The sequence below is a fragment of the Hylobates moloch genome, unplaced genomic scaffold (genome assembly GCF_009828535.3).
Source record: "Hylobates moloch isolate HMO894 unplaced genomic scaffold, HMol_V3 SCAFFOLD_18, whole genome shotgun sequence".
In the NCBI taxonomy this organism is placed as follows: domain Eukaryota; kingdom Metazoa; phylum Chordata; class Mammalia; order Primates; family Hylobatidae; genus Hylobates; species Hylobates moloch.
In genome coordinates this window covers 69,404,920-69,424,289 of record NW_026652293.1, presented here as the reverse complement: position 1 = coordinate 69,424,289, position 19,370 = coordinate 69,404,920, and the positions used below count along the sequence as shown (strand labels likewise).

General features: G+C 38.6%; 1 protein-coding gene across 7 annotated transcripts in view; it reads right to left on the bottom strand.

Annotated features, from left to right (window-relative positions):
- Positions 1-19,370, bottom strand: part of MTR (5-methyltetrahydrofolate-homocysteine methyltransferase) — a 110,517-nt gene that overhangs the window by 64,361 nt on the left and 26,786 nt on the right. For all 7 annotated transcript variants that reach the window (XR_009210707.1, XR_009210706.1, XR_009210708.1 and 4 more), the window contains exons 9-15: positions 17,178-17,278; positions 15,990-16,051; positions 14,498-14,565; positions 12,087-12,166; positions 9,271-9,383; positions 5,684-5,824; positions 2,778-2,963 (exon numbers count right to left, since the gene is read on the bottom strand). Coding sequence is in view for 4 of the 7 variants with exons in the window: in XM_032136453.2 (XP_031992344.1) it covers positions 2,778-2,963; positions 5,684-5,824; positions 9,271-9,383; positions 12,087-12,166; positions 14,498-14,565; positions 15,990-16,051; positions 17,178-17,278 (751 nt within the window). In the remaining 3 variants the exon portion in view is untranslated. The remainder of the gene's footprint in view (positions 1-2,777; positions 2,964-5,683; positions 5,825-9,270; positions 9,384-12,086; positions 12,167-14,497; positions 14,566-15,989; positions 16,052-17,177; positions 17,279-19,370) is intronic.

The following is a 19,370-nucleotide window of genomic DNA, read 5'->3' as shown; positions in this document are numbered from 1 at the left end:
TCGAGACCATCCTGGCTAACATGGTGAAACCCAGTCTCCACTAAAAATACAAAAAATTAGCTGGGCGTCGTGGTGGGCGCCTGTAGTCCCAGCTACTCGGGAGGCTGAGGCAGGAGAATGGCGTGAACCTGGGAGGCGGAGCTTGCAGTGAGCCGAGATCGCACCACTGCACCCCAGCCTGGGCAACAGAGTGAGACTCCGTCTCAAAAAAAAAAAAAAAAAAGCTGAAAGTGGGTGCCTCAGGATCTAGAAGGCTGAGGGTTTTTGTTTTTCTTTTTGTTTACGGAACTATTTGTCTAACTATTTGCAGAAAATACAATTATCAAAAGGTCCCACACCACATTAAACTTGTAGTGGATGATAACAACTTTTCAGATGGACAATTTTAACAATGTGCCTCAAAATAGTAAATGTGTACACTCTTTGACATAGCAATCCCACTCCAATGAACTGACTTTAAAAAAAATCATTCTACAAGGGGAAATAGCTGCATGAATTAGGATATTCATTGGCCACTGAACTGTTCATGCTACTAAAAAATTAGAAACACAATTTCATTCAATAATAGTAAGTAAAACATACTGGAATGCAATGCAACCAGAAAACATGCGGAGTTTTAATCCCTGTTCACTAAGATGGGAAAATGCCAACATTATGTTGAGTAGGGGAAAAGAGTTACAGAATACCAGGTATAATCTCGTTTATATAAAACTTTTCATTTGCTGAAACCTCTCTTGCTCTTTCTCCATGTGGCCATGTGGCTTGCTCTCTCATTTTATTCTGGTTTTCAAATGTTCCCTCCTTAGAGGGGTCTTACAAGACCACCTGTTCTAAACAGGCCAACTCTTTCCTGACAGCCTTTTCACTTGACCATTCAGCACAGGCCCTGATGAATGAAACCAGATCTCCTAGGCCTGAATCCTAGCACTGCAGACTGTTAGCTGTGTGACAACTGCAAGTCCTGGGACATCTCTGTGCTTTAGTTTCCTCACATGACATTCAAAAATAACAAGAATACATATCCACAGTTTATATGCTTGGAGGAAGAACTGATTTAATGTGTGTTGTGTACTTGCTTGGTGTGAATTAAGGTTCAATATATGTTAATGATCAAAACTCTCTCTCTTTTGCATTCTTCTGGATGATTTGAATTTTTTCACAATGAAGAAAATGTATCTTCCATACAAAAAAATGCATTTAAAAACAATTTCATTTCAAAAATACAAAACAAAGACAGAAAGGAAAGAAAAAGTACATATAATCCTACTACCTGTTCATTGTCCGTATGTCCCCATTTGAGACCATCCCCATCTCAGATCATCCCTACCCCCCCAGTTGACAACCAACAAATTCTTTTCTCTGCTTATACAGACACACATATGTAAATGTAAGTACTTTTATATTAAGTAAAGTTGGGATCATGTCACTCATTTTTTTCATTTTTCAATATATTGAAGTCATAGTTTCATCTCCTGACTCTTTTTAACTGCTGCACAGTATTCTATGCAGTAAGGACCAAGTTTAAGCATTGCCCTAGTAATGGACATTTGTGTTCTCAGCTTTTTGCTACCACAATGCTACAATAAATGTGAACACATATCTTTATATACTCAACCTTATTACTAGATTCCCAGCAAGGGCTTAATCACAAGAAATAGATTTTTTAGTGGCTTTAAATAGGTACCAAAATATTCATTAAAAAAATTATAAAAAGTTATGTGAAGTATAAAACATAATGATAATCAGTGTATCACACAGATGAACTATCATTATATTTGAAGCTTCCCATGTGTCCCACCCTGATTCTGTGGCACAGATATTATGAAGGCTGCCATTTATCAATCTTCTAATTTTTTCTTCTATTTGATAAAGGAAACTAATCTCATTATTTCGTTATTTTTTATTTCTTTAATGTTTTAAGTCTTTAATGTAAGATACAAAACTTAGTATCTTCTCATAAGTTTATTGGCTATTTGTTATTTCTTTGTATATAAACTGTTATTTCCCTTGTCCATTTTCCTATTGGGTTGACTGGGGTGTTCTGCTTTCTGACTTATATAAACTCTTTGCATATTAGGAATATTCACCGACTGCTATTATTCATGTTGCAAATAGCTAACTTTATTTTAGTATATGGTTGGAAATGGGAATCCAACTTTATTTTCTTCCAAATGCACAGCCAGTCAGTCATCCCAATAGCATTTATTGAATACTTCAACCTTTCTCCATGAATGCAAAGACTTTACTATATATCAGATTTTCATATACGGTCATTGACCACATAAGGACACTTAAGTCAATGATGGATCATATAAACAACAATGGTTCCGTAAGGTTATAATACCATATTTTTACTGTAAATTTTCTATGTTTCGATACGTTTAGATACACAAATACATATCATTGTGTTATAGTTGCCTATAGTATTCAGTACGGTAACATGCTATACTAGCTTATAACATAGAAACAATACACTATACCATCTAGCCTAAGTGTGTAGTAGGCTATCCGACCTAGGTTGGTGTAAATACACTCTATGATGTTGGCACAATGAAAAAATCACCTAACAATGTATTTCTCAGACCATATCTCCATTGTTAAGTAACACATGATGTATGACCGTATACAGATATGTGTACGTATATGTATATGAATGTATACAGAAAGAGATATATGTATATGTGTATGTATATATGTAGCTGTTTCAGACTTGCATTTTCTCCCACCACTATCTAACCTGGGTAACACAACGGATTAGGCCAAAAGAAATCACTCACCTGTCCTTCTTCATCAAAAGCCATGACCACCACAGCAGCTCCATACTTTTTAATCTTCCTGGCCTTCTCCAAGAAGTCGTCCTCTCCTTCCTTCAGACTAATGCTATTGACAATGCACTTCCCTTGGCAGCACTTTAACCCAGCTTCAATCACAGCAAAATTGGAGGAGTCAATGCACAAAGGTACCTGAGATCAGAAAGGCAAGAAAATCACGGAGAGGCCACAAGTCACTATAAATTACTTTTCAAAGGCTCCAAAGTATTCCTATTTCTTCTTTAGCAAAACAATAAACAAATAATAGTACTATGTCAGAGACAGAATTTTAATAAACTTGTTCTTTAAGCCCAAAATACTTGGAGTAATTTCAGTCTTACAAGATACTCCACGCATGGGCCAGGGATTTATAACTCAAAGATCATAGCTGAACATCAGAATGAAATCAGTGCGATCAGTTCACTGGCTTCAGTGCAGTACACTTTCAAGTGCCTAAGCCCCGAGGCAAACATCTCAGATAGGATTTAGACATCCCTGATCTGACTCAGGGATTAATGTTTAGCCTTGTGTCCTTTGCGAACAGCCCTCCAGCCAAGTTATTCAAATTCAACCTTCCCTTTAGAAAATCAAGTTCTTTACTGGAAAAAAAAAAAAAAGAGTTTTAATATTAGAAAGGAAAAGCAGATCTAATTATCAACAAATGCATATAACTAAAATAAACGACAAAACTGAAACGCACAGTTGAGAATAGGTTCCTTTTAATTCATACCTCTGTTTCAGGAAAGGTGAAAGGAAGGGCTTGAAGAACTAGACTGATACAAAGAAATGAAATGAGGCAACTGATCTAGGCTGCATTATTTTTTTATTTTTAAAGACAGGGTCTTACTATGTTGCCTTGGCTGGTCTTGAACTCCTGAGCTCCAGGGACCCTCCCCACTCAGCCTCCTGAGTAGCTGAAACTACAGGTGCATACCACAGCTCCCAGCATAGGCCACGTTATTCAATTAAGCCATTCAATAAATAATTAAGTGACTACCGTATTAGGCCCATACAGGGAAAACAGTAAGAAAGCCAGGTCTCTGGCTCCACTGAGTTTATAAAGATAAATAATTAAACAAGTAATGACATAAAGTGTGGTAAATGCTAAAAGCCTAAGAGAAGCACAGACGGCCATGGAAGCATATTTCAGGGGCACCCAGTCTATGAAGCATGGAGAATGGGGTGGGAAAATCCAGGGAAAGCTTCCCAGGGCAGGAAACATTTCAACTGAGGACTGAAGAATGAGTAGTCAGCAATTTCCTAAGCCACGCCACCAAACGAGCAAAAAAGGACAGGCATTCTACCAGTTTTGCTTTTTCTTAGTATGCTAGTAATGACAGGTTTGCTAAGAACAGGGTCAAATGCAATGACAATACCAGGCTAGTATATTGGCTTGTATTTGCTTGCTGATAGTTTGGTGTCCCAACCCTACTGGTGAAAAGGTGCTGGTAAAATGATTTTATACTTTACCCCATGGGTAGAAATTTGGCCTCCAGTAAGTTGTGGTAGTAGGGCAAAACCAAGAAAGATAAGAAATTATTGTAGCAATCAGAACACTAATAATTTATTGAGTTACATGGGGTCCTTCACAGTTGATAAAGCACTTGCATCTTTACAATTCACAAAGGGGGTTTGATGATCCTATTTTAGAGATGAGGAAAGAAAGTAGGGTCAATAGTCCATTGATTTGACTGGGCCTTACAAGGCGAGTCTACCCTCTTCCCAATACTAAGCTGATGAACAACTGGCTATACCTCTGATTCTAACTAACCTTGAACAAGTTGTCTTGCTTCTTGGTACCTTAAATTCTCAAAATATTTATTTCCAGAGGAATGACGAGACTTTTTAGTAAAGAGTTTTAAGACACAAATGAAAGATGGGCAAATGTAATTCAGTACCTACCATAGACTCTAACTTAAATCTGGTGAATCTGCTGAAGCCTAATAAAAAACCAGCAGCTCCACCTGAAAAATGCAACTCTTAGAGCACTAGGAAGTTTCTTTAAAAAAGAAGAACTCCAAAAATCACTTCCTGCCAGGCACAGTGGCTCACAACTGCCATCCTACCACTTTGGGAAGCCAAGGCAGGAGGACTGCTTGAGCCTAGGAGTTCAAAATCAGCCTGGGAACACAGCAAGACCCGACCTCTCCACTAAAAAATTTTTTTTAAATGATGCGTGCCTGTGGTCCCAGCTACTCAGGAGGCCGAAGTGGGAGGAGCCTGAGGTTGCAGTGAGCTATGATTGTACCACTGCACTCCAGCCTGGGCCACAGAGCAAAACCCTGCCTCAGGAGGGGGGAAAAAAAAATCACTCCTCATAACAAACTTAACGGCAGAAAAACAAGGTAAGATTTTTAAAAATTTTAGAACTCATAAAAATGTTTAAAAGACACAAAAATCAACTTTCACCTTTTAAAGAACAAATGTAAAAGCTGACACAATCTCTTGATTTAATCTTGTTTTATATTTTTGTCTTAATCTGATAAGCCTAAAAGTTCTCTCCTTCCTGTTACCAGAAAGAATTCACTGAGTTCCCTTGCCTATGGGAGAAATAGAGCCAATGATTCTCCTTCACAGACATGGAAAGTGGGTTGTTAGTCTGCCCAGACATCTAAGGAGACTCAATTCTCATGAACAATCCCAGAAGCCTTGGAAACAACGAGGCTGAAGCCACAGCTGTCTCCAAGATCTGCTTTATATGGAAAGGTTATCAGTATCTGAGAAAACTGACAATCAGAAACTACTGTGCCTTCAATGTTGAGAAACAGAAAACCAGTTCTTGAGTTCACAGATTAATGGGACAACTGGCACAGTTAAATGAGTGTCAAAGTGAGACAAGTAAATCCCCCTGATAAATATAAACTTTGTATAACCTTTGCGATGTCTGGCTCGGAAGCAATTAAGTTGCAAAATCTGGTCATTGCACTTGGACCATCTAGCATGCCATCATCCATGTTGACATCCAGCACCTGGGCTCCCATTTCCACCTGCACTTTGGCAACACACAAGGCTTCCTGAAGGAAGAATGAGAGAGGAAGCAGCATGAGGAGGCAGTACTTGGAGAAAACGCTAACGAGGTAATTCCTTACCCTTCCCAGCAATCCTTCAAATTACAGACTACCTAGCCAGACTCCCTGACTCTGGGCCTGCTGTCCTCCCATCGCTCATCACAAATTAACCTTTCTTACACATCTCTTCCATCACATCATCTCACTGCTTAGAATCCACCAAAGCTGTTTTCCTACCATAAAGATTCTAAATCCCTCAGCATGGCAGTCAAGGCCCTCTGAGCTGGCCCCATCTTTTTACCCAACTGAACTTCCCATTCCACCCCCACTGGAGCCTTCACCCAGCCAAATCTGTTCCCACCTCTGTGCTGCAGATGATGTTGTCCCCTCTGCTTAGAACACAATCCCTTTCCCTTCCACATTGTTTAAGACCCAGCTCAAGCCCCATCTCCTCCAAAAAAAGTCCTTAGAGAAACCATCCAAAATGATGTAACTCTTCAGTATTTGCCAAAAACTATAACTCTTCAGTATCTGCCAAAAAGTATTCATTGCAGGCTGTTAATAGGAGTTACATGAAAAGAAATGTGAGTTAAATAAATTTCAGCAGGTTTTTATAACACTGGAAGGCTTTTCAAATTCTTTAATGCACTATTACACACTGCAACCTTCCCAAAACAGAATACAGCATTTCCCACTTATGACCATCTAAGGAATACTTTGTAGGATAAGTGTTCCAAAAAGTCTTACATACTTCCCACTCTGAACAATGCTGGGCAAAATATACATGTTCCATAATACTTTCTAAGTAACATGGCAGAGACTTTTTGTTTAAGTCTTCATTATACACTTTATAGTGTAATAAAATAAGCAAGGATAAAATCCAATAGTAGATGCTGATGTTGTCTTGATTTTTTTTAGCCCAAGAAAATAAAATAGAAACTTTTAGCACTCACTGTGATAGAACAGGCATGAAACCCTATGGCACATGCCACAAGGAAACACCATATGTAGTGAGACAAGGCCACATAGAGAAAAAGGATCACAATTAAATTCAGTAAATCTGGACCAGGTGTGGTGGCTCATGCCTGTAATCCCAGCACTTTGGGAGGCCGAGACAGGCAGATCACTTGAGGTCAAGAGTTCAAGACCAGCCTGGTCAACATGGCAAAACTCCATCTCTACTAAAAATACAAAAATTAGCTGGGCCTGGTGGCATGAGCCCGTAGTCCCAGCTTCTCTGGAGGCTGGGGCAGGAGAATTGCTTGAACCTGGGAGGTGGAGGTTGCAGTGAGCCAAGATCATGCCATGACACTCCAGCCTGGGTGACAGAGCAAGACTCTGTCTCAAAATAAATAGATCAATTAATTCAGTAAATCAAAAAATGCTTTCTAGTTATCAATATTAATTTAAATAATATAAACAATAAAAAGAAGTGTAAATCACAATCCTGGTTCTTAAAGAGTTTATATCTAGTTGGGGGCACATGTCACAGTCACATAAAAAACTACTGGGCACTGCCATACAATGTGTGGGTCAAATGCCAAGATAACCTCAACATCCAGAAAGGGAAAGGTCTCTACAAACCAAAATGGAGAAAGCTAACTGAGAGGGAGCATCTTCAGCTGACTAATGGAAGATGGATGGAGCAAACAGACAGGAGATAAGAGAGTAAAAGCAACAGGGTCAAAAGACTAGGAAAACGGAAATGCCAATATCTGACCTATTTCTTAAGAATCATGGAATAACAGCTTCAAGGTCTAACCTTCCCAAACACGCTCAGAGAGACAAAGTGGTTTGTTTAAAGACGTATGAGTTGGGCAAAACCACAGCACTGGAACTTCTTTCAGGTCAATGTTCTTTCCACTAAACCACAAAGGGATCACTAAGTCACAAAAGCTAGACTCTAATGAAGAGTCACCTGTCCCTTCCTGCCCCCTCCTACTGTTTCCACTAGGCAGAGATAGCAGAGTGGTTAAGGGCACATGCTTGGGAGACTTGGGTTCTATCATTTACTTGCTGTAAAACAACAGGCAAGTCATTTAACCTCCCCAAGCCTCCATCTCTACAGCTGTAAAATGAGGATAACCACAGTACCTATCTCCACCAGGCTGTGATGATTAAATGAGGAATGACATAAAATGCTTAGCACAGTGACTGGCACATAGAAAGACCTTATTAAATGACAGATATTATTACTTCCACCTGTTTGCTTCTTCCTAAAATGCTCTCAGTGTCAAATCTATCAAATCCACCAAAGGGACACCATAGAATGGGCATAAGAATCAAAATATAATAGAAACACTGCCAACTGAAGAACACTATATGGCTAGGAAGAGTCACTGGCACTTCAGAAGGAAGCAAACAAGAACAAAGGCACAGAGTCAGAAGCGAGCCTCCTGGAATGTTCAGATGACAGAGCAGGATGGGAGGGCAGTTTAATACCTAAGTGAAGAGGATGGAATGACAGACTAAGGAATTTCAGTTTTATCCCACACGCAAAAAAAAGTCACCCTGTGGAACTTCCAAACTGGGAAGGCCCATGATGGATGCATACAGGAGCACTGGACAGCAGCAAGAATGAGGGGAAGAGGACCAACAGGGGAAGTGGCGAAACTGGGCAACCAGGCCCTGCTAATGTGCCAGCTGAGGGACTGGGAGGGAAGACACGCCTCCAGGGATGCCATCAGGTAATAATGAACAGGTCCATGAAGGGGGATAAATGGTCCCTTCCTTGTTATGAAAACTAAATCAGCTCTGGTACTGGTTTCTGGAAGATCTCCTAAAGGTTGCAAAAAAGTGAGGAAAGTTGGATGATAAAGTTAATTATCATTAAAACCCAGGCGAAATTCCTCCATTTTTAAATTCATATTTTCATAGGAAAATCTATCCAGGAGTCTTGGGTATGCTCTGTATGGATTAAATTTTGCTCATCCACAGAGTGACCGAGCTTAAAAACATCATGGCTAAAACTATCACATAAACCTTCCAAGGCAAGGGCCTATTTCTTTCTTTCGTTTATTTTAGTCTATAGCTAACAAGATCCATAATACCCTCAATAGTCAGCTTGATGTGGTCATAAGGAACTGACAGGAATTTTCTTGTCTTTCCCTTTCCCTAGAAGGATTTGTGAGAAGACAAAATAAAAAGCCTTCTCAAATTTTTTGACTTATTTCATGATTAATAGAAATAGCTAGAACCTGGATCCCTCCCATCTCATCCTACTTCATACACCAAATGCAGTACTTTTTAACAAATATTGACAACAGTAGCTTCAATTTTTCAAAGCCTCATCCTCCCACCAGCCCAGCCTGCTGCAAACACACATTACCATCGTCTTACACTTTCTAGCAGCTCTGCTAATAACACTATCAAAGGCAGAGAGCTGTTTCATTCACATGCTGTCTAGCCAAAGACATGGGCAGATGCCTCAGGGGTCTTATTAAGATGCTCACTTCATAGTTTCCTGCCATGATGAGTTTAGCAAACTTCCTTGATCCTGCAACATTACAGCGCTCTCCAATGTTAACAAAGTTGGTGTACGGTCCAATCCTGAAGGGCTCTAGACCTTAAAAGGAGAAGCATTTTGAAAAATTTCTGCAAATGCATATGGATGACATGAGACAGACAGACACAAATGTATTCAATAAGAAAGAGAAGTTCCTGCATCATAGCCCATCTGAGCAGATAGGAGATCCAATGTGGAAACAGGGCCATAGTCGTCTCTAGGGAGATTCAAATGCAGTAAACGCTATTTGTTACAACTACATTTACAGCCAGAACTCTCAAAAGAAGAAATATTTCAGAGTTTTATGTTGCAAATAACCTAAAGGACCAAATCGTACCATCTCTGAGAAAAAAGGAAAAATAATCATCAACCCCTATTTAACCAAGAGGCTGAGGCAAAAACCATGGACAAAGTCAGAACTGAAAGAGGGGTGTTCCACAGCTGTCTGCTCAGATATTAGCTTGAAGCTATATGGAGTAAGCTTTTTTAATCCCACCAGTGATGTGTTTACAACATTACTTCATTTCTTTGATTCAGAGGCCTAGAACCCATAATCAACAAGGCTGAATCAGGGACCCAGGTTGAGACCTGAGAGACAGGAGTCACTGTGGCAGGTCTATCACCAATGAGCTGACTCTAGGTAAGCCAGGTGGACTTCTGGTGCCTGTTTCCTTATCTACCAACATAATAACACCTCCCCTGCCACTGGCCAATTTAGGGGCAAATATTAGATAATACATGTGGATATATCACACTGAAGTAAAAACATACAGTGTAAAGTATCACTACAGAAAAGGCTCTGAACTGTTTTTGTTCTATTCATTACATTTAAAGTATTAGGAGAGGCAGTCTCACTAGGTGGTTATAGGCGGGTTCTGGGGACAGACGGCCTTGGGTTCAAATCACTTACCTGAATGAACAACCTTGGGGCAACTTCCCATATGCCTCTGAGTTTACAAAGACAGTAAAGTGTCTGCTCTATACTGTTATTGTAAAAATGAAACTGAATAACATTGATAGGCACAGAATTAGCACCCATAATCACTGCTTTCATTGTTAATAAAAGAAAATGGCTTTTGAAACCTTTGCCAAAGCATTGGCTGAGGAAGAAACAGATATGAGGCAGAGAAAAATAATGACTACAAACTGGGTCATTGTAACAGCATTCCAGGCCCCTTGGTGCACTGATAGAGATTATCGCTTTCCACGCACGGTATTGGCTTATGATTTCCCTTCCATCTGGCAATGATCCTCATGGCCCCAGCGTTCCACGCCAGTCGCAGGGTATGCCCGATCCTAGTCTGACCCTGAGGTTCCCAGGACAGGCAAGCAGGGAGCCAACATTTCAATGCTGACATTTCTGTGTGACTCCCCCGCCAAAAGCATCTCACACAAAGTGCTTATGATCTATTATGAATGTGAAGTACTTGACATAAAGATCACACTTCTCTCAAGTTTGTGATTTATAAAAGAACAATTTTAAACAGCACATTTCATGTCACTCTTTTAAAATCTGATGGAAGGTGATTGTTTAAAGCAATTTAGCAATAGCGTACGACATTCAAATTGAAGAAAAAATTCTTTTATTCTTACATATAAATTATTTTTTAAAAATATTATGTAAATGGCTCTCGTTTCAATTTTGGCAAAGGCTGAATGTTTTCCACTCTTAGTGCTTGGCTGAAGTAATGCACTAAGTTCTAGGGATGAAATAAATAAATTTTCCTGCCACACCTCTCTCTGATAAAAGCCACTATTTCCAGAGAGGGATTATCATAAACCATGAATCCCACTTTTCCTAATCTCATCCTCTACCTTCTGGAGTATTAAAAAAAAAAAAAAAAAAAAAAAGGCTAGCCTGAACATAGTTGGTATGTGTTAACCCAACTTCACACTCACTGATTGGGATTAATTCTGTGCTATGTTCTGAGTGAGAAAAGTAGACACTACTTTTGCTGTCATTTGTAATTTATTTTACTTTTCATAGGACAATATACGAAACAAAAATATTTCAATTCAGAGAGATGTTAAATTCTAAGCTATTAGGGAACATAATTCCTCATATGTGTTATTTGCAGATTCTCTAAAAATCATACTTTTTCTGCTTAAAGTTACCATTTAATACATCATGAACATACTGAAGCAAAAATATAAAATTTAAAGTTATTTTTCTAACAATTGGCCTGATGACCTAGTTTACTAACATTCCTTGTTTCAACACAAAATTCATGCTGAAAAAGGGAGGCTGCCTACCTCAAAGGACTGTTGAGAACCAAAGAGAAAATAAATACCACAAGTCTTTGTAAAGTCCTAAACATGTGACAAATATAAGATTACAACAAGAATATTTTAGAAACAATTTTCTAGGAAGATGCTGCTGCCATTACCAAACATTACACCTTGACAGTTTGGAATTTTCAGTAACTAGTATCAACCTGAAAATTAAAATTGTTAGGCTGTGGCCAAGAGTATGTTTTCAAAACAGTGGACAATAAAGATAGGACCATCGAGCTCCCACCGAGGACTCTACCTGGGCAAATCACCTGGGCCTTCCTTCACTTTTACCCTAAAGTTGACGTCATCTTGCCCCAGCCCTGGAAAAACAAAGGGTTCTTCACTAGAATTCATTTAAGTGCCAAGAATATATGGATTCTTCTTTGACCTAATAAGCAAGCTGCCTAGCACAAATATCACTACCACTTAGAATACTCACATTCTACAAATGGTTTCTGAAATCATGAATACCAGGTCTTTATGACTTACCAGACAGTAACATATGTCCTTCAAAAACAGTGGCAGGTGGAACTCTAGGCTTACAATTTTTCACAGCTTCAGCAATTTCCCTGAGTTGAAAGAGGAAACACTATATCCATTAATTCAGAATAAAATATATTTAATGAAACTAATTTCAAAACTAATTTTAACTATAAAATTAAGTCTATTTAACATAACTATACATATAATTATATACCTACTTCCAAGTGTGCAGCAACAATCATGCCTTTTAGTTTTCTCAACAATGCAGAAAATTGATCTATAAACTGTACCTTTTACGTGCCTGCCCATCGGCTATGCGCTGGCTGGGTTGTTTTTACTTTCTGAGATGTGAACCTGGAGCTACATGACAGTTTGCACAAATGCAAACAGCAAACTTCCTTCCATCTTCCCCACATCCACAGATGTCTTTTACTCTGTCAAATCTACAGACACACAATCCTTGCTTCCTACTCAAAATTTGAACAGAAAAAGGGTTTCACCTTTGACAAGAAGGAGCAGGCACAAGCAGAGGGGCTAGGAGAGGAAAGAATTAGGTCCAGTGGATCTGTTTTTACTACAGCACACACACAGTAGGGAGGGTACATGGCCATAAAGCACTAAAACTCTAAAATAATTACTCTTAAAGATTTGTTTTAGTCATTCACACTCCCTTTAACCTTATCAATTTTAATAAATCATGTCTTTGATCAACCAGAAAAATCTGGCTACTCCACTAAATTTATCAGGACCACTAAGAATTGCTCTACTCTACTGTCCCCAAATTAGAATGTGAATGTCTAAGTAAAAGAAGCAAACATATACACAGACAGATATAAATATAGATATACACAAACATACACACAGACATTTAAAACAACTCCTCTTTTTAAAGAGGAAACAAAAACAAAAAGAAATAGTTGCTGATCCAAAGATAAGTGATATTTAAATACTGACAGCTTTCAGAAATTATTTACAAGATATTCTAAAAATTATCATTTAGGCCAGGCGCGGTGGCTCACGCCTGTAATCTCAGCACTTTGGGAGGCCAAGGCGAGTGGATCACGAGGTCAGGAGACCAAGACCATCCTGGCTAACAAGGTGAAACCCCGTCTCTACTAAAAATACAAAAAATTAGCCGGGCGTGGTGGCGGGCACCTGTAGTCCCAGCTACTCAGGAGGCTGAGGCAGGAGAATGGCCTGAACCTGGGAGGCAGAGGTTGCAGTGAGCCAAGATCGCACCACTGCACTCCAGCCTGGGCAACAGAGCAAGACTCTGTCTCAAAAAAAAAAAAATATATATATATATATATATATATATATATATATATATATATATAAAATTTACTAAGAGTCTATCACATCAGTCAACAAATGCAGCGAACTACAAGGTAACTCAGTAGAGTGAACATATGACACACATGAAAACAGACTTGGAACAGTGAGATGACTGGCTGGAAATATGATCATCAGTCACTCCAGGGAAAAACCAAATATAAACAGTCCTCAACGATGTTCCATTTCACTGAATTCCAATCTTCCTATAAGCTATAAAACTCTAAGGAATTAAACACACGGTCATGCTCATTTCGCTCTCTTCCTTCATACGCTCACTTGAAAACATGAATTAAGCAACCACTGTGTACCAGGCAAAGTGAAGACACTTCTCCTGACCTCAAGATACCTGTTGTCTTATTGTCTTTTCCTTCCATGAGGGAATCTAATGGAGGCCTGTATTTGCCCACAATAAATATAAGCTGTCCTCTTTGAGCATTCAAATATTACTCAGGTATTTAAGGATAGAATATCATAATATCTGGGATTTATTTTACATAATCCAGGGAGAAAAGTTGAGGGATAGATGAAATAAGCATGGAAAAACAACGAAAATTATGGCAACTATGTGACAGGCATATAGAAGTCCATTTTATTATTTCTCTAAAATGTTTCATAATATAAAGGTGTATGAGCTTGTTAGGAAGGGCTGCCATAACAAAGTGCCAAAGATTGGGTGGCTTAAATAACAGAAATGTATTTTCTCACAATTTGGAGGACAGAAGTCTGAGTTGAAGGCGTCAGGCAGGGTTAGTTTCTTTTAAGGCCTCTTTCATGGCTTGTAGATAGCTATTCTTCCCTGTGTCTTGACATGGTCTTGCCTCTGTGTGTGCATTTGTGTCCTGCTCTTAAAAGGACGCCAATCATATTGGATTAGGTATACCTGTATGACCTCATTTTACCTTAGTCGCCTCTTTAAAGGCCTTATCTTCAAATACAGCCCACATTCTGAAACAGTAGGGGTTAGAACTTCAACATACAAATTTTGGAAGGACACAATTCGGCCCATAACAAAAGGTACATATTTAGATTATTACCTGATTATCCACTTGGTTTTAGATATATTGTCTATAGGTGATTATTACCTGATATGATCTGGTGTTGACCCACAACATCCTCCAACTATATTGACCAAGCCATCCATAGCAAAATCCTGCATTTAGGAAGAGACAAAGTTTCAGCAAGTTCATCTGAATTCTAAACTCATTACCACCAATTCAACATAAAAGCCATCTATACTTTCTGAATAACTAAGACTATACTAAAAAGAGAGTCAAACATACTTAACGCTAGATATAAAGATGTCACATGCCCTAGACATAGGATAAAAGCAAAGAATAGTTCAGATGTTGTGAAATCCTTTATACCATTTAAAATGCAGTGAGATGCTGGGTATGGTGGCTTACACCTATAATCTCAGCACTTTGGGAGGCCAAAGCAGGAGGATCACTTGAGGCCAGGAATTTGAGACCAGCCTGGGCAATATAGCAAGACCTCATCTCTACAAAAAATTTAAAAATTAGCTGGGCATGGTGGCATGTGTTTATAGTCCCAGCTACTCAGGAGGCTAGGTGGGAGGATCGCTTGAGCCCAGGAATTCCAAGCTACAGTAAGCTATGATCACACCACTGAACTTCAGCCTGAGCAACACAGCAAGACCTTGTCTCAAAAAAATAAACACAAAAAATAAAGTTCAGTGGGAGATTTGCCTATCTAATGATTTTTTTACCCATATTCTGAGCTGAATGAATATGAGTTGGATAACACATCTTCAAATAACACAAAATATCGAGTATTGATTTTAAAATTTACATTAATTTAAAAAATGTTTAAATAACAATTCAGTTCCTCTGTCACGCTGGCCACAATTCAAGGGCTCCAAAAACCATATGGTAGTGGCTACATATGGGACAGCATGAGTCTAGAGTTTAACCATAGGCTACTGAATAAAGAACACCATAACTAAGAGACAAAGTCAAGGAGCTGAGAAGTCAAGAGTATTGAAAAGATTGTCTACAAAGATAACGAAATCATAAGAAGTAAGTCAGAAATAGCTTAAGAGAGAATGTCAGTGAAATAGAAGGTAAAAATTCAAGGAACAAGGGGAAAGAGACCCAGGGATTAGTAGCTAAGTGCAGTAAGAAGCAGCAGTGGATAGCACGATCTCATGACCTAGGATTAAACGATGGCCGGTGTATGACAGACAGCAAGAATGACGGAGGTGACAATGGGCGGCCAGGGGGACATCTACTCCACCCAGCAGTCTGAAGGCTGTGAGGGCAGAAAGCTACAACTTGGGAAGGCTGCAGGGGAAGCAACATCTCAGAGGAGAGCCAAGTCTCAATTAGTTTGGAGTGGACCTCAATGAGAATTTTCCAACAGCCACCAGTACCAGTTGAGGATAAGGATGCTGACAGCCCCCTCCCCGTGCCTCTAGTACCTTAATTTGGGGTAGCTAAACTTTTGTTATATGTACATTGGGATTTCTTCAGGGAAAATTCTCCTTCTAAATACTCAAAATCTAAAATTCAATCTTTCTGTCTCTCTTAAAAAGCCAGTGAAAGGGGGATCCCTGACCTTTAGGTGCTTGGCCATCACAGAAGGCGTTTCATCATAGTCACCAAAGGTGTTGGGAAGACCTGAGAAAGGATAATTCAACCATTATTGCAAATTGCCTTAACAAATATACATTGTATTTTTAAAGACTTTATGTTAATAACTATATAATTTTATATTTATATTAAATGGTGACTACTTGCAAAAACAAACACATAATATTTACACAGTAAACAAAGAGATACCACACCCCCAAAAAAACTAAAAAAAAAACCAAAAAAAATCACAGAGGAAAATGAACTTCATTATTTCTTTTCCATTTGAAAGAAAAGATTCTATTCACTGTTACGCAGAACAGAATACCCCCAACCCCACCCCGTCCCATAAGGGAAATTCATTCATTCTTGTTACATAGCCCCTTGAGGGTGGGGGTGGAAGGAATACTACATAACCTTTGAACTAATGAGCAACTAACATGCCATTAAAAACTAACAAAAATCAGCCAGTCTCTTTTCAAATAAATTTTCCCAAGTAAGACTTTAGCTTATAACAATGCAGTTTCTTGTTTTATTTATTATCTGCTTCCAGTTATCTTACTCCTGGTGGGAAATAAAATTTATTGTGCATTAAAATGACATATTTGGAGAAAAGAGGCTGGAAAATGACTTTTCGCTCTAAGTAGCTAAGCAGTGCTCAAATACATTCACAGGGAAATCTGATTAACCCTGAACAAATTACCAATATTTAATGGGACAGTTTGAGAACTGTCTACAAATATCTTCAAAACATTTCCATATAATGAGCTGCAAGTCCGAGCTTTCAGAGAAGAAAAAGGTAACACCACACAAGATTCTTCTTTTGCTCTTCTACTAACAGAGTGGACCAGAGAAAGCGGTCTCTCTTCTCTTCTTTACACCCATCTTTCTGGTCATGCCCACAAGGCTTGTGCTGTCACCAAAGGCAAAGCTCTGGTCAGTTATGTGACTAAGCTCATTTCCGGAAGTTTTGTACTATTCTGAAGCTTCAGGGTGAGCCGAACTTCCCTCAGGTCTACAGGGAAACACTGCACCCAGATACTCTTCGTTAATTAAGTGTCAACTATAACAACACCTGCCAAACAAGATCTTTTATTCAAGATCTCTTACCTCATCTATGCCATGTCTTATGTTATTTTTATCTCCCCATGTGTGACCCCCTTGAAACACAAACCTGCATTGGGATAACAGAGGACATAGGCTGTTGTACATTTTCCAATTATTTCAATAAAAGGTCTCATTTCAGCTGCACCCAAAGCACAATTTAATCCAATGCTAGAAAAACAGAAAAAACATATTAAAAGCATCATCTCTCATTCATATTTATGCATATAAGTTATATATAGAGACAATATATCTAAAACCAAGTAGATAATAAATCTCCTCATTCAAAGCACTTTTATTCAACTACCATCAAAGCCATCTCATTGAGGTCCCCTGCAGCACTAAATATTTTTGCCAATGTCTCCATCTTCAGATTACCTTACAGCTGAAAGACGCTGCCTATGGATGGACTCCTTAAATCAGTTCACATGGTATTCTGAGGGACAGAAATGTCGGCAAACTAACACTGCTAAAAAAAAAAAAAAAAAAAAAAAAAGATCTGACCTGAAAGCAAAATTTAAAAGAAGGGAAAAGGAAATCTTGGAGGCAGAAGGAACATAGAATGGTGGAAAGAAGCCACTCTTAAAGTCCAGGAGACCAGACCAGGACTTACGCCCTACCCCACAGGCAGAGTCTCTGCTATCCTACAAGGTTGTCAGTGGGTGGTGGGCCTGAAGTCTTCCAGAATTTATGAAGCTGCTAGACTATGTGATCACTAATGTTTTCACATTTTACTTTTTTCCTTTTACTGTGATTCCTAAGTGCAATGTGGCATCCTAGACTGGATCCTTGGATAGAAAACAGATTATCAGTGGAAAACCCTTGAAATCTGAATAAAGTCTAGAGTTTAGTTAATATAGGTTAAATATCCCTAATCTGAAAACTGGAAATCCAAAATACTTCAAAATATGAAACTTTTTGAGAACTGACATGACCCACAAAAGAAATGTTCATTGGATCCTATCAGATTTCAGATTAAGGATGCTAAACTGTAAGTATAGTGCAAATATTCCAGAATTCGAAAAACTCTGCAACCCAAAAACACTTCTGGTCCCAAGCATTTCAGATAAGGGATACTCAACCTATAGTAATATACTCTTAGTTTTTACAAAAGTACCATAGTCATGCATTAGGTTAACATGAAAACTAGAAGAATATACAGAAATTCTCTGCACTATCTTTGCAACTTTTCTATAAATCTGGAATGATTCCAAAATTAAGTTTATTTAACAAACATCCAATGCTCATTCATTAAAAAAATTCAGCAAACTAGGAATAGGGGGAAATTTCCTTGACTTGATGAAGAGTATCTACAAAAAACTTCCAGCTAATGTCATGCTTAATCATGTGAAACTAGATGCTTTCCTGCTAAGATGAGGAACAAGGCAAGGATATCCACTCTCATCTCTTATTCAATATTGTATTTGAAGTCCCTATGCAATAAGAAAAGATAGAAAGTAAAAGGTACACATACAGATTGGAAAGGAAGAAATAAAACTGTCTTTGTTCACAAATGACATGATTGTTTATGTGGAAAATCCCAAAGAACCACTAAAAACTCCTTGAACTAACAAGCAATTATACCAAGGTTTCAAAATACAAGGTAACTATACAAAACTCAATTGTTTACTTAGATACCAGATATGAGCAATCAAAATTTGAAATTAAAAACACAGGCCAGGCACAGTGGCTCATGCCCATAATCTCAGCATTTTGGGAGGCCAAGGCAGGTGGATCACCTGAGCCCAGGAGTTTGAGACCAGCCTGGGTAACACAGCGAAACTCCACCTCTGCAAAAAATAAAAGAATTAACCAGGCATGGTGGTGTACACCTGTAGTCCCAGCTACTTAGGAGGCTGAGGTAGAAGGATCAATTAAGCCTGGGAGGTTGAGGCTGCAGTGAGCCATGATCATACCACAGCACTCCAGCCTGAGTGACACAGCAAGATGCTGTCTCAAAAAAAAAAAAAAAAAAAACCCACAAAACCATTTACACTAGCACCAAAACAAATGAAATATTTGGATCTATATGAAAAAAAAACTATAAAATTCCAATTTAAGATATCAAAATGGATCTAAATAAATGAAAACATATTTCAAGTTTATGAAGAGGAAGACAATATTGTTAAGATACCAATTCTCACACTTGATCTATATTCAACAGAATCCCAATGAAAACCTCAACAGTTACTTTGTGAAATATCAACAAACTGATTCTAAAGTTTATATGGCAAGACAAAAGACCCAGAACAGCCAACACAAT